Source organism: Prunus persica, chromosome G7 (assembly GCF_000346465.2).
Source record: "Prunus persica cultivar Lovell chromosome G7, Prunus_persica_NCBIv2, whole genome shotgun sequence".
NCBI classification, from domain to species: domain Eukaryota; kingdom Viridiplantae; phylum Streptophyta; class Magnoliopsida; order Rosales; family Rosaceae; genus Prunus; species Prunus persica.
The window spans coordinates 13,097,444-13,112,447 of NC_034015.1; the positions used below are offsets into that span (position 1 = coordinate 13,097,444).

Sequence of the window (15,004 nt, forward strand, 5' to 3'; positions counted from 1 at the left end):
ATCACTTGAATCCGATATCATTTGACCACTCAATTGTGTTATTGAAATTTTAGTACTTTCTTGAAGTATCGTGTTCATTGATTTTGTAAGATATAATTGGATGTCGAAACAGTTGCCAATTTGTCTAATTTTTTACAAGGATAATCTATGAATGTAGACTTAAAAAAATAGATGATTTGGATCGTTGGAAAAAAAAAATTCATAAGGTATCCTAAAGGGTGTCCCTCAAAAATTATTTGAAAGATTCCTCAATAAAAGGGGATATATATATATATATTCCAATTTTTAATCTTACACAAGGATTCGCTAAACTTTTGAATGTAAGATTTTTATTTTTATTTTGAGATTTTCTATTTAAACCCCACACTTCTCTTAGTTCACCCCAACTTTTAGTTTAAATTTTCACAATTTCTAATAAAACTCCACTATCTTCCCAAACTACCCTTAAATAGACCCCAAACTGAAAAAATAAGAACTAAAAGAGATTTTCTATTTAAACCCCACAATTTTCTTTTGTTCCCAACAAAAAAAAAAAACACAAACAAATGAAACCCCAAATTCGAAATTTAATACTTTCTAGAGAAAGAGAACAACTTTACCTCTCTCCAAGAACCGTCAACTGGAATTCTAACACTTGGGTCTTGTTGAGTTGAGAACTTGAGAGAGAGAGAGAGAGAGAGAGAGAGAGAGAGAGAGAGAGATTGTAAATAGGAAGTTGAAAGGAGTTTTCTAAAACTTAATATGAAGAGTGGTGGGGTGTGTGTATAAATGTACTAGGGTTAATTATTAAGTTGGATGACCTTTTTTGTCTTTTTATACAATAATAAAATTTACAGCTTATAATGATTTAAGTATTAGGGAGAAGAAAGAGAAATGTGAGGTTTAAATATAAAATCTCTTTATTTTTTATAGACGTACTAATTTCATTAATAAATGGGCATTACAAGATCAAAGCCCCACAAAGGGCTCTTGCAAACAAAAAAAGATACAAAAAATAACCACAACTATTGCAAGACAATAAGCAAAAATAATTTTACATCTTGAAGACTCAGCTCATCAGGAATTGAAAACATAAGAGGATCCATAAAGCCACTGCATTCGGTGCTGAAATAAAATCATATGAGAGATGATAACTCTTCACCAATTTGGGAGTTGGGGATAGAAAACATCTACAAGTGAAAAAGCAAATCCCGCTCAACTTCCACTAGGATACATCATCACAACATCTCCCAAACACCCATACCCTCAAAAGCACCATTTGATAGTATATCCACAAAATTAACAATTCCAACCCTCAGTACGAAGATTTGATGGACATCCACCTTATCAACCTCAAACCTGCAAAGACACCACAACAGAAGCAAAAAAAAGATAGATATACACAAATCTACAAATTCCAACCAAAAGGTTGGTAGGACGACCCTAGAACAACTAGGGGAAACAAACCTTGCTAAACACAAGGGAATTTGTTGATTGCTCCGTCCGTGGAAAAACTCATGTTCGTTGTAAGAAGATCACTGAAGAAAGGGTTGCAAAAGCCTAGCACGAAATCGGCTAGGAAGAAAAGCCCTCCACAAATCCGGGGAGAGATAATCCAGTTTATTCGTATGATGGGATGATTCCTCTAGGAAGAAAGAAAGAAAGAAAGAAGATGGAAGGAAAAAGAGGAGTAGCAGCCTCCCCCCCTCCAAAAAAAAAATTTGTTCTATTTGTGGGGGCTAATTCATTTTCTTTAGATAAAAAAGTCCCATATAGCAGTAATAACATTGTGTTTGATAGAAATGAAAGAGGGGGGAAAAAAAAACAATTTTGATGATTTCGTATACAAAGGTAAATTATGGTTGCATTTGGGTGAGAATGGTAACAATTTTTGAAACTTCTATTTGACAAAACAAAAACTTTGATATAATTCAAACGCTTATATAAATTGATGATCATGTAACTGAGAATAATAATTTTTTCAGTTAAAAATGAAAAATCATTGTAATTGTGAATGCGTCATGCATGTATGATGTATTTATTGGTAAATTTATCGGTTTCTTTAAGGGGTTTAGGATTCAGAAAGATATGCTTCCAAACATGCTGTGCACGTTAAGGAAAGAAAAGAACGTGCCAAGCTTGTTAGGTACGTAGCATGAAATTCAAAAGTGAAACCTAAATAAAGTACATGACCAGCCCTATTGCCTCGATTGGAAATTTTAATTTTAATTTTAATATGGAGCTAGAAAAGGTCAGTGGCCTGTAATTAATTAGCACGTAAATCCATTAATACCATATTAATATATATCCAAGAGAAAAGCCACTACTCCACAACTCTCTCTCTCTCTCCTCCATCTCTCCAACCCCTAGACCTGTTCAAATACAGAAGTTTTTTTTTCTTCTCCATTATCTTCTAATGGATCTCCAGCCCTCTCAACAATCTCAGAAGCTCCAAAGTTTCCCCTTTTCCATTCTAATCAGAAGAGAACTTCGTTATGCGGTCTCTTTCTTCCTGCTCCTAGTCTCTTCCTTATTTATTCTTAGTCTTGTAACCCCATTTGACTCGCAGTTTCTATCTGATCATTTGGGTTTCTTATCCCAAATCCTACCAACTAATCACAATATATCTCCAGGGACTTGTGATTATTCCTATGGCAGATGGGTCCGCGACGAGAGCCATCCACTTCAGCCCTACACCGAAAACTGCCCGTTCCTAGACCCGGGCTTCCGGTGCAGCCAAAGTGGTCGAAAAGACGAAGGTTATCGGAGATGGCGGTGGCAGCCGGCTGGCTGTGATGTTTTGAGGTGAGTTTGTCGTGGAGTTTTCAGAAGCATGTTTCATGCACAGTGCACGCATGCTTTGTCTTATATTAAGTCTAAGTTAGGATGGTCTTGTTTGTTGCGTTTGGAGTCTCGCATATTGTAGCTACATTTTAGGTTAAACTCTCATAGAACCAGATAAACATTCGTGAACATTTTCGTATCCTCAGGTTCTTTCTGAGCCGGTTTCTATCTCACGTGGTAGAACACTGCTCAACGAACAAACAAAAATTAGTCGTCTACTCCCCTTATTCTTCCGATCATAAAGGGGCAAACACCCTTTTAAGATGAAGTAGATACTTTTAACCACATCAAAACTTTAAATTTTAAATAGATTACGGTCTTAATATGGCCCAAGTAAAACAGGGCTTTCGCATGCATATTTTCCTTAAAATAACAAAGTTCGAAGTTGACGATGATATCCATAAGTTCACAAGGTTTAAACAACTAACCTAATTGATGAGTTTTGCTTCTTCCTCCTCATGATCTCAGATTTAATGCAAGTGACTTCTTGCAAAGGAGCAGAAACGGACGGATAGTGTTTGCTGGCGACTCGATCGGAAGGAACCAGTGGGAATCTTTGTTATGCATGCTAGCAGAAGCAGTGTCCAACAAGTCTAGAATCTATGAAGTGAACGGGAACCCCATAACCAAACACAAGGGTTTTCTCTCCATGCGGTTCGAGGATTACAACCTCACAGTTGAATATTACAGGGCACCCTTCCTTGTGGTTGTAGGGCACCCACCCCATAACTCACCGGACCAAGTCAAGACCACAATCAAGCTCGACCAGTTCCACTGGTACTCCAAACATTGGGTGGGGGCCGATGTCCTAATTTTCAGTGCAGGGCACTGGTGGAACCAAGACAAAACAGTAAGGATGTACGACCCTCCCTTCACATATCTAATTTTCAATCTATGACCACACATTTACAAAAAGTTTCACCTAATCAACGATTCGATCCAAATTAACAGTTCGACAACATAACAAGCGGCAAAGTAAAAATCACTGGACTTATTGTTTTCTGGCCATCTTGTGTTTCAGGGGATGCTACTTTGAGGAAGGCGGGAAAGTGAACTCCACAATGGATGTGATGGAAGCATTTAGGAGGTCTTTACAAACCTGGAAGTTTTGGGTGTTAGAGAATATAGAACCTCTAAAGACTCATGTTTTCTTTCGTAGCTACTCCCCGGTACATTACAGGCAAGTATAAACAGATATCTATATGACTATAACTTTCATAGTTAAAGTCGAGGACGAAAATTTTCCATTTACATTCTTCAACACTATGGATCCCAAAAGAATGAAATGCAGTCAGTGTAGTTTGGTGACTTTACAACTTTCTATTCCTTAACAGTTGCCACCATGCATGGCCTAAATTAAGGAATTGATAATTAATGAGTCTAAGAGGTTTTAACATGTAAATTGCAGGAACGGGACATGGAACGAAGGGGGACTTTGCGATCCCTATTTGGAGCCAGAAACAGACTACAAAAATCTTGAAGCTGACCCAGTGAATAATCTATACATATCTGAATCAATCAAACAGATGGAATATGAAAACTGGAAGGTCCAGTTCTTAAACATCACATATCTAACAGAGTTCAGGAAGGATGGTCACCCTTCAAAGTACCGTGAGCCAGGGACTCCAGCCGATGCTCCACAAGATTGCAGCCACTGGTGCCTACCCGGAGTGCCTGACACATGGAATGCACTAATTTATGCCAATTTACTGGCAAAAGGATTCAGAACCAAGTGAGAGAAAAGACAGCATACCTCGGATTCGAAAATTTATTTTGAGTAAGGACAACTGTACATAATCAGCATTGCTTCTACTCAAGCTAGTTCCTCCATGCTTTCGTTGGAACTGTCTTCACTGCTTTCCATTTCCTTCAGTTTCTCAACCTGCCTCAAGAGATCCAATCTTTCTGGTCCATAGGTCGATGGTATCTGTCAAAGAAACATATCAATGGACACTAAAAAACATAAGTTTGGATGTCATGAAGAGTAGGAACTGAAACTCTAGAAATCAAAATTCACGCACCAGAGCTGGTACATATCTCTGAATAGCAGCCAACATAGCTGCATGTCCAACAGCAGTGACCTGTAAGACACAAGTTATCTCTATCTTAAGTTCAAATAGGTCAAGAGCCAAGAGGTGCATCTAGTCTGGTCATGTGTAAGCATAAACTAGCACAGGTTTTGCAAAAATGTTAGGAGAAACAGATGAATGATCGATTCATCATATATTTCAGGCTTTCATTTCTTTTTTTTGGCCTTATGATTGAAGATAATTTAACCCAACCCTGAACCCCATTCCATATTTATGTGAACAGCATATCCAAAAGAGACCAAGTCATATGTCCATAAACCTCCCCCAATGACATATCCGAAGTCGCACATCAGTGCACTATACACAAACAGCATAATATCCAAAATGCACCTAAATTCCATAAACCTCCCCAATAGCATAAAGGCTAAATCATCTGTGGCGATACTCGAACTTCAACTAAAGGGGCAACAAATGCCCTGATTTGAGACAAGACAGAGATACAATAAACCACATCATCCAGATGAAGAACCAAGATGAGAGCTATACCATTTATATATTTTTTTGGCCGGAATCATTCCTATGTTCATATAAGTATAAGAAAGATATCAGGAAAAATCTTACAGGAAGAAGCATTAAGACACCGATAGGAAAAACTGATGCTAAGTCGGTCAGAGTTCTTCGCAAAATTTTCTTTTCTTTTTCTGTCAGTTCATCTCCAATCAAGACCCTTCTAAGCAACCCCGTAGCAGCAGCAGTGTCAATAGCTAGCAATTGAGTTCCTTGCCACACATCCTGCTCAACATTTTTTAGAAGAAACAAAAAATTAAATTTTATTAATGAAAGGGAAATTAAAATCTGTGAATAAGCAGCACACAGCAACAGAGATGAAACTAATACAACTATTATTTTCCTGCGCATCAAAGTACAAATTATAATCAAGACGTCGACAGATCTTTAATATATATCCTAAATCTTAATTGGCTTGGTGGTAATTAAATGGACGGGATTAAAGGAGGCTTGGTCCTCATTCTGAATAATTTTCTCATCAAAGTATCAAAATAAAATTAGAGTAAAACCAACATTAAACCTTATCCAATTAGAACATCACACATGTTTTGAGATCACAAGTTCCGCACATAGTCTGTACGTGTACTTCTATTTCAACATGCCTAGTCTGATTAAATTTATCTATAAGGATTCAAGCAGAGTTAATAAATTTAAGGTGATGGGAATATTCACTTGATTTCTAAATATTAAAATTCCTTTTTCTTTTTCTCAATTTTCTTGGCCCAAGTGTAAGCCAAGAGTGTCTTACTAGTTGACAAAGATCATCATTTACCATCTGAAGCCAAAAAAAACTCATACCGTGCTAGCTTCTTTTAGCTTGTCAAACGATTTTTCAATGATATTCTCTTTCTTCTGAACTTGGACTAGTTGAGTAGCTCCAATGTCATCCTCATACGTAGAACTATCATCAGCAGGCTTAATATCCTGTTTTTAAAAAAAAATTCCACAACATAAGCATATCATAAGAGTTTGAATAACAGTTTTTGCAAATTGGAATTCATTGCCCATCAAATTTCTTATTCGTCCAAGGAATATGGTATCCAGTTGTACAAACTTTAAATACCTCATTTTCTGATTGATCAGCACTCCTTTGCACCCGCTTTTCAAGTTCTATCAGCTCATTCCTTAAAAGTTCAAAACGCTGGATTTTAGTTGATTCTGGGTCTTCAAAATCAATATTTGAAGCAGTCTGCTCAACAAATTCATTATCCTGTATGCAAGAAAGGAACATTAATCAGGTAACTTTTGTTTGAGAAATTGCACATTTCCAATAACAAAATAGATATATGCTACTGAATCAAGTGACACAATGGCAACAAGGAATAATCTCATAATCAGAGAACCAAGAGCGTACTTAATAATGATTCTCCACACTTGAAAGTAAAGTACATGCTCTTATGATATTTTTTGCATGCCATGTTGCTTAGCTGAGAACAGAGAGTGAAAGAGACAGCTATTCCATCTCCATTCAGCACCACATAAGGGGCAACAAGGTGGACTAGCAACCCCACTTAGTCAATAACTAATAGCCTAACTTTTCAAATCTGTATTTAAAAGGACAACTAAAAGAAGGAACAAAAAAATATAATAGAGGGCTAATAAAGCAGCTACAGGGGATAAACAAACATACATGTTAATATGCATAAACATATTATCATGTGAATGCAAACAAATACTATTACGGTGGCAACTTCAACCTCATTACTCTAGTGATAAACGACCTTGTCCTAACCAGAAAATAAATATCAAAATAGTAATATTGTTGTTAACTTTGGTCAAAACAGATCTAAATTTGGGCCAGCAGTATATGCAACCTTTTTCAGATACAAGAATTCCAGTTAAAAGCTAACGCATTTGGCAATTAAATAGCATGATAGTGAATAAGCAAATGCATAAGCAATTAATGAATAGATCATTGTGAAAATGAGGCATACAGGTTCTTCCACGATCAACTCAGGATTCGACTTTCTGGTTGGAGGGCGCATAAAGGAGCTCCACAATCCGCGAGAGTTACTGGAAGCTCTAAAAATAAATTTTTGAAATAAGATTTGCTTATCATTGAAATGCATTAAACCCAAAAAAAATGAAAAAATAAATAAATTATTATATATATAGTAGGTCATCAAGGAGTAATAAAAACTTAAGTTAAAGGAATGGTCAAGCACATGTACAATAGCTTAAGCGTCACACACACCTGTTGCCCCCATCAATCATCATGTTACCATTCTTTCTGTTTTTCCCTATAAGGAACTGTTGCTGCTTGTTAATAGAAGACCGGGAGCGATTACCTTCCTGGATGACAAGCACATAAGTACAACTAAGACAAATGAGAATTCACAAAATTCTACGAGGACAAAAAGTCACATAACAAATGTGTAAGTGCAAACCTAAGAAACGGAGGTTGGCATCAGATAGACTTTTTACAATTACAGTGCATTAGTCGGTAATAAAGAAACTTAAGAGATAAAGTAGGTAAATTTGGGAAGGAAGCCAAACAACATAATCTAAAAATGCAGGCAAAAGCACCATCAGACTTGGTGGTTTTCATCCTCTAATTTTCTATCTAATACATGTAATTATCTATAACTATAGGACACTTTGTAGGTAATTAACCTACATCATTTCTCGCAACATCAAGAAATGAAGACATCCATCTGTTAGTTATAACAAAACATGAAATAAACACAGAAAAGCTGAATAGTTAGAAAGAACAAAAAACTGCGAAGTTCACCAACTTTCTATTAATAAATTAGTTGGATGGTGCACATACATCAGCTGTTGGTGGTCAAAACACACAATTGTCAGCAAGATATTACAATAAAATGAAGAAATACCTCCTTAAGGGAAGCTGCTTTGGTTCTAAAGGACGCCTCCAAAAATTCAGCCTCTTTCTTGAGCTTCCTTATCTTCTCAAGGTCAGAACAAGCAGCTTTTATATGCTCTTTTCCTGAGTTAGAACTTGACACATGCAAATCCTGAAGCAACTTTTCTAGTCTTATCACCGCTTCTTCAACACTCTCCAAGGCCTGACACCAAAGGCCATTTCCACTATATGATCAGAAGCATTCAACAAGTTCCAAATCAAAAGAATAAGCTTGAATACTGAGCCACAAAAGAACCTTTTTATAGTTTTCACCAGTAAGACCACAAATGAAATCAGATACTTGTTCATGTAGCTTAGCAGTTAAAGTAGGCCACTGCAATGACAAGGCTCAGAACTACCATCTATAATAATTTTACCATCGTGCAAATTTATTTGACACTGGAACTACATAAGTCTAATTGATAATATCAATAAATCAACACAAAAAAAATAACATGCAAATGCACAAATATACATATAGATCAATGGCGCTGTGTATTACTTCAAAGTACTAAAAATCTAGATGTCCCTATCAGTACAGCATGGTGGTAAATCCACGCACATCCAAGAGCTTGTCTGGGTTCAAGCCCCAGAAGTATCCCTTATATTGTCCCCTAATATCTACAACACATAAACAGGAAGTATAGAGCCCTTGTGACCATTAATGCATGGTTAACCCAAAAATATATATGGAACAATACTGGCTTAAAATTTAACTAAAGAAGCATTAACTTAGTGCACTCATAATGAACATAACATAAAAGGGAATAAGCCAACCTTGTCAAAAGAATCCAATTCTTTCTCAGATGGTGGACGAGTTCCAGATCTAGTCCTCTCAACAGTGTTATCGGAATAGCTTTTCATCTTTTCATTCCTGCATCACATTTAAAAGGAGTAATCTCCAACTATTAAGTAATCAAACTGACTGTTACGGTCAGAGAAAAAAAAACACATAACTGACACAGCTCTTGGTAGGGGAGGAGGGATCCTTTAGTCATAATAATTTTATTATAATACTAGAAATTATAAAAGGAAACACTTGAGAGAGATACTTGTAAATATACAGTAAAATATAGCAGGAGAGAGAGAGAGAGAGAGAGAGAGAGAGAGAGAGAGGGTGATATAGAGACATTCACTTACTTCAATAAACCCCGTTCTTCCATACACTCCACTAATTTGTTGTGCCTAAACATTGAAGACAGGAAAAACTTCGTAATTTTTTTTAAAATGAAGCTCTTTATGGTTCAATCATTATGCACCAAAAGTTCACATACCCTCTAGACAAGAATCTCGCTGCCTTAACATTAGAAGGGCTCTCCAGCCATTTACTGTATTTGATAAAACTCTGCATCCAATGAAGACATACTTCTAGGACCTGGGGGATTGCTTCTGCATTGGGAGGTCCTTCCCATTTACTTTTATGCCCATGAGACTGTTTAGGGGTGCCTGAATTGCCAGGATAAAATGAAAGCCAGTCCAGCTCTTCACAGACTACCTGGGGAATTTATGTATCATTAGATATCATATTTGAATTACAAAACATTATCCACAAGACGATAAAGACAACACATGCTGACCTCTACATACAATTGATAGGAACTTATTGATGAAAGCTGAGGATAGTATAAGATGCTGCCCCCAATCAGGAACCTGCACATATTGAAATTACTAAATCCACAACCAAACCATAAAAATCAATTTCACACTTAAGAATTATCTGTCAAAGGAATCCAGGTATACCTAACAAAGCCTCCAAGTGGTTCATCTAAAACATCAAATCCATTTGCTGATAGAAAGGATTGAGAGCTTCTACCCAAGGCAATAAAGAATCCAAATATAGCCAGATCCCTCTCCAATACCTACACTAATTCAGTATTAGCTTCCCATAACAGCATCAACATAGTACAGAACTGCAACCACACATACAGAAAGGCTTGAAAGCCCCAACTTATACAAGTAACCATCTATTATAGGTATCTTAACGATAGGGAATTTGCCTCTCACTTTTTTGAAAATGATTTAAGCAATTTCATTATCTGGTTATTTTATTAGTTTCTTCACATTTGAGCCACATCTTCAGAAACTCTCCTAGTATATTTACTGGCCAACCTTAACGTCCCTTAAAGGAACGCCTGAGTGGAGTATCAAGCATGCTCTAAATATTCAGAAGGTTTGACCATTAAGTCAACCGTTGTACATAAGAAGAAGATTCAAACAATTTCATTATCTGGTTCTTTCATTAATTTCTTTACATTTGAGCCACATCTTTAATATACTCTCCTATTATATTGACTGGCTAACCTTAACGTCTCTAAAAGGAACTCTTGAGTGGAGTATGAAGCATGCTCTAAATATTCAAAAGGTTTGACCATTACATAACAAGATAATTCCGCTCAATACTAAAATATGAAAGAAATATAGTAGCTACGGCTGCCCAGAACTCCCTATTCCTCTGTTACTATCCCAAACATATCCTCATCAGAAACAGTTCCGTCATACCAATGGCACATACTGGTGAGTAAAATGTTTTTATAATGCATTTCCAACACAACTAATATAATTTTTTTGGGGATGATAGGCCCGACATTCATGACTCACACTAATGCATTACACTCCTCGTTTGCTTAACCTGCACGAATGTTACCTACAAATTTATTTCAATTGTGAACTTTGCAACCAAGCCACCCATGGAAAGGTGACAGGCCTACAAGTTGTCCCTGAGGTTATCCATAAGAAGGCTTAAACACTTACCTCAATACTTTCAGAGGTTGTAAGTCTTGACCATATTCTCTCCCTATCTATAGCTCGCTGTAACTGCATCTGTACAAGATCCACCCAGAAAACAACTTCTTCTGAACCTCGATCATTTTTCACTCTACATGTTGCAGCTCGAGGACCAAAATGAACAAGGAACTCTCTGCGCAGACCAATATCCTTTACAGAAAGATAAGCCTGGCGTATAGGAATAAAATCAACCAGCATGTCCATCAATCTGCCGGTTATATCAGGAATTGTCGAAAAGAATTGAGGGCAAGATACTTTTGCTTGCCCAAGCTTTGTAATTGCCGCATTGCATGTCAGTGCAAGCATGAGGAGAGATATGTCACTTGTGTTGCTAGACCCCAAGAGTGTTCCCTTCCTAGACCTGGAAACAAATTAAATGCAGTATTAATTCCATGCCCTTCAAAGCCATCTAGCAAAATTATAACACACATTGAGCAAAAGATGATAACATACGCAATAGTTGCAGCAGTAAAGCGAGAGTCCCCTTCAAAATAATTAACAAAGGATGTTACCACGAATGGAACTTGCTCAGAGAAAAACCACTCATAAGCTTCAGGTTGCTTGGCTGATAGTTGATCCCGGATTAAGCTCTCAAGGGAAGCAGATTGTCGTAATAAACTGCACCAATGCATTAATTAAATATATTGAAAATCCTAAACCAAATAAATCATATTAATTAATCAATAAACAACAGAAATTGGTAGAAAGTACACATCAGCTACAATTGAAACCTTTACATGAATAAAACAGAATAACTGAAATTTCAAAGTCCTCTGTATAGTATGCCTGGCAAATAAAGCAGAGCACACATTTTCCACTGTCAAGTTAACATAATAATCAACTTAATTTTCAATTAAAAATTATAGTTTGTTCCATTTACACAAACAGTCAATGCCATTAGAAAATAAGGTTGCTGGTGCTGATATTAAAAACTTTATGGTTGCTTTATTTCAACTGTCTGTACAAGAGATCAAATTATGTAAATGTTATCAAAGTGAGGAAAAGATGACAGGTCCTTAATTCAATACACAGGTCGAGACTCATCGTTAAAGCCCAAATTTAAAACATACATCCTTATTAGAGGGATTGGTAACAAAGGAAATCACAGTTTAAATAGACTAGCTAAGAAACTGATATGACAAGCTTCTAGGTAGTCCAATTCCACACAAGAAGTCATAATTTTTGGAATACAAGTGATGCAATACCTCCTTTGGACAAAAACATTTATATCTCTGTCTCTACCATCCCCTCGGGATGCAATCTCGCTTGCAGCTTGCAATAAGGAATACACTGAAGCCTGAGAAATTATTTGTCTTCAGATAGGCCCAGTGACGGTATAAAATACATTATGTATAAGTGTATATATCCACACATATATTATTAATACACTTATATATTGAGAACTAATCAATCAGTACCTAGAACAATAACTAGCTCAAAAGGTTCACAAGTCAATACCCATTAAATAAGTCCTATGTAATAGATTTACAAGAAGCTTAAACCGGTTACAAATATAATATAATGCAAGGAGATTTCATGATATATATACAGTAATTTAGTGGATAAACTAACAACATGACTTTAGAAACACAAATTACTAATTCAACAAGGGAAGTATGAAAGTCATACTATGGAAGACACGTCCTGGAACTGAAGAACAAGTTCACTAACTCTATGAGGATGGAATAAACCAAGTAGGAAGGAACATTGAGTTTACTCATACAAAATCTCCCCTACTAAAACTAAAGATTAGAGTGGTAGTGGTTTTCTTGCAACAATAAATATCGGCAAATACAATTGTAGAGAGTGCTTTCCTTTCCCAAAAATGATAGCAGCATGCAGTGAATCATAAGATGATGCATACATGTTGAGGCCTATACAGAGACATTAGGGAAGTTCATGACATCACCTGATAACACAGTGCTTTGACCCAGGCGTTTTTGTCTACACTAAGCCATGCAGTTGAAAACCAAGATAACTTTGAGAATGAACCCTGTTCCTTAATTGCTAACTCAAAAACCCTGGCTGCTTCATGTAAAAATTGGACAAGTCCATCGCTAGAATCTTCACCATTAAGTGATTGATTAAGTTTGACCTTTATGGCCTCAACATCCCTACTGGTACTTGCTTGAGGACTCCCGTTGACTGTGACACCATCATCAGCAGATGCAAGCGGAACTAGGTTACCCATCCTCCTTGCTTTTCGAAAGTTTAGATAGCATTTCCTATGTCCCACTGCTCGGAGATTAAGACTGTAACCATTATTGTGCTCTAACAAAGCAAGTCTTATAAAGCATCTCTTCCTTGAATAACCCCAGTTACTTAATAGATGGTCCAAATCAACCACCTTACTTCCAGAATAATATTTTCTAGCTGGCGTCCGCGAATGCCATGGATTTGAAGAGCTGCAAGGAGCAAGTACAGGAATAAGCAACAAATACATTCAACACCGCATAACTCTGACGGGTCAAGCCATAGTATTAGCTGCTACATTTTTCAAGTTTTCTATTACTCGTCATACTTCAACACAAAAACACTTAAAAACCACAAAACTTGTCACATTATTTACTTCCACTCTCAAACACAATACAGTTACACATAATGCACAGTGATTGCACAAAAACAGGCACTTGAAACCTAAAATTTTAGGACTCCATCTGGTACGAGGAACACATTCGCAGTTAGTTTTCGTAAAGACCAAACGAACAAAACGAAAAACAAAATTCTACAAATTTTTACATTATCTACTGTTTGGTTTACAAGAAAATGAAATACTAACCACGAACAATCAACTAAAATCGAATTAGATTGAATGAAAGCAAATCAACATTCAATGCTTTGCCATAATCTTATCTTCTTCTTTGCTTTCACTTTCAGCTTATCAGTAGCCAAACATTGAAATACAGAAATTCATAATTAAACAAAGAAATTCCAACGAGTAATCGTATATCATATCCTCAAGAACCCTACTGCAGTTTATTACAAATTAAATTACCTACGGCAACAAGAAAAGAGTAAGCTGCGAAGAATTTAGATAAAAAAAAGCGCCAAAAAAAAAATGTGGAAGAGAATTTGAGCACCTTGGTGATAGAAAGCCGTTGTGGCACAATTTAGTGGCCATGTACAAGCTAGGAGATAAAACTGGTCGGAAAATCTGCTTGGTTGGCGAGAAAAGCACAGGGAAAATCGAGCGAAAAGCAAAGAATTTTTTTGGGGAAGGCTTAGGCTTTAGGCTTGGTGTGGGCTGTCTGGGTTGTTTGTGTACAGAGAAAGCAAGAGTGACGTGACAAAATGGAATTATCCGCATACGTGGAGAAGGGTGTGATCACATAACAGATTGTTGGCTCTCGTAGTCTCCCTCTCGAAATCTACACTGTAGAACATGTAGAAGAGTATAGTGGGGATGGATTGTGTGTGGTCAATCTTATAGTAAGCACCCTGGTGCAGCCATGTGTAGGGCCCAACAGGCCTGTATTGGCTCAGCTCATCTTTTGATCATTTTGGGCCTCGTCCCCTAAAAGAAGCTTTGATTTAGGCTGCAAATTTTTGTCTACGGTTAGGTCGGTTGGTTAAGACAGTGTGACATATCTTCGTATCGAATTCAAACTTAACTATCGTTTATATACAAGAAGAAATTGTTTATATTTATGTTCCTCTCTTAAATGAACTATACAGCATAAAGATCTGGCAAATGTGGCGACTAAATGTTTGCTTTAACTAGCTAGATTGTGCAATTTATTTCTTTATTGTAGAAAGTAGATATGGGTTCGTTTTCAATTAGTACACGAAGCCAAGCTTTCTTCTAGGCTGACAACAGCCTTGACAAAAAAGAACAAAGTTGACAACAGCTTGTTCCATAGTCTTTTTGATCAAGTCAGAGACAAATTTAAGCTACTTGAAACTACACTCAAGTACTAATTTAGGCCTTAGACTCGCC

General features: G+C 36.7%; 2 protein-coding genes across 3 annotated transcripts; one reads left to right on the plus strand and one right to left on the minus strand.

Annotated features, from left to right (window-relative positions):
- LOC109950232 (protein trichome birefringence-like 8) lies at positions 2,396–4,563 on the plus strand. The gene is made up of 4 exons (XM_020568402.1): positions 2,396–2,784; positions 3,292–3,681; positions 3,845–4,003; positions 4,232–4,563. The coding sequence occupies exons 1-4, from the start codon at positions 2,396–2,398 to the stop codon at positions 4,557–4,559; spliced, it is 1,266 nt and encodes a 421-aa protein (XP_020423991.1). The 3' UTR covers positions 4,560–4,563.
- Positions 4,037–14,395, minus strand: LOC18770286. 2 transcript variants are annotated; one of them, XM_020568400.1, is made up of 19 exons: positions 14,148–14,395; positions 12,977–13,472; positions 12,273–12,364; positions 11,521–11,685; positions 11,035–11,428; positions 10,024–10,142; positions 9,861–9,933; positions 9,558–9,778; positions 9,424–9,468; positions 9,061–9,157; positions 8,255–8,446; positions 7,615–7,712; positions 7,355–7,433; positions 6,484–6,630; positions 6,219–6,344; positions 5,475–5,645; positions 4,845–4,904; positions 4,577–4,750; positions 4,037–4,497 (listed from the first exon to the last, which is right to left on the minus strand). In XM_020568400.1, the coding sequence occupies exons 1-18, from the start codon at positions 14,372–14,374 to the stop codon at positions 4,637–4,639; spliced, it is 2,916 nt and encodes a 971-aa protein (XP_020423989.1). In that variant the 5' UTR covers positions 14,375–14,395; the 3' UTR covers positions 4,037–4,497; positions 4,577–4,636. The 2 variants fall into 2 exon arrangements, with proteins under 2 accessions (XP_020423989.1, XP_020423988.1); XM_020568399.1 differs by having other exon boundaries at positions 7,355–7,442; positions 14,148–14,392.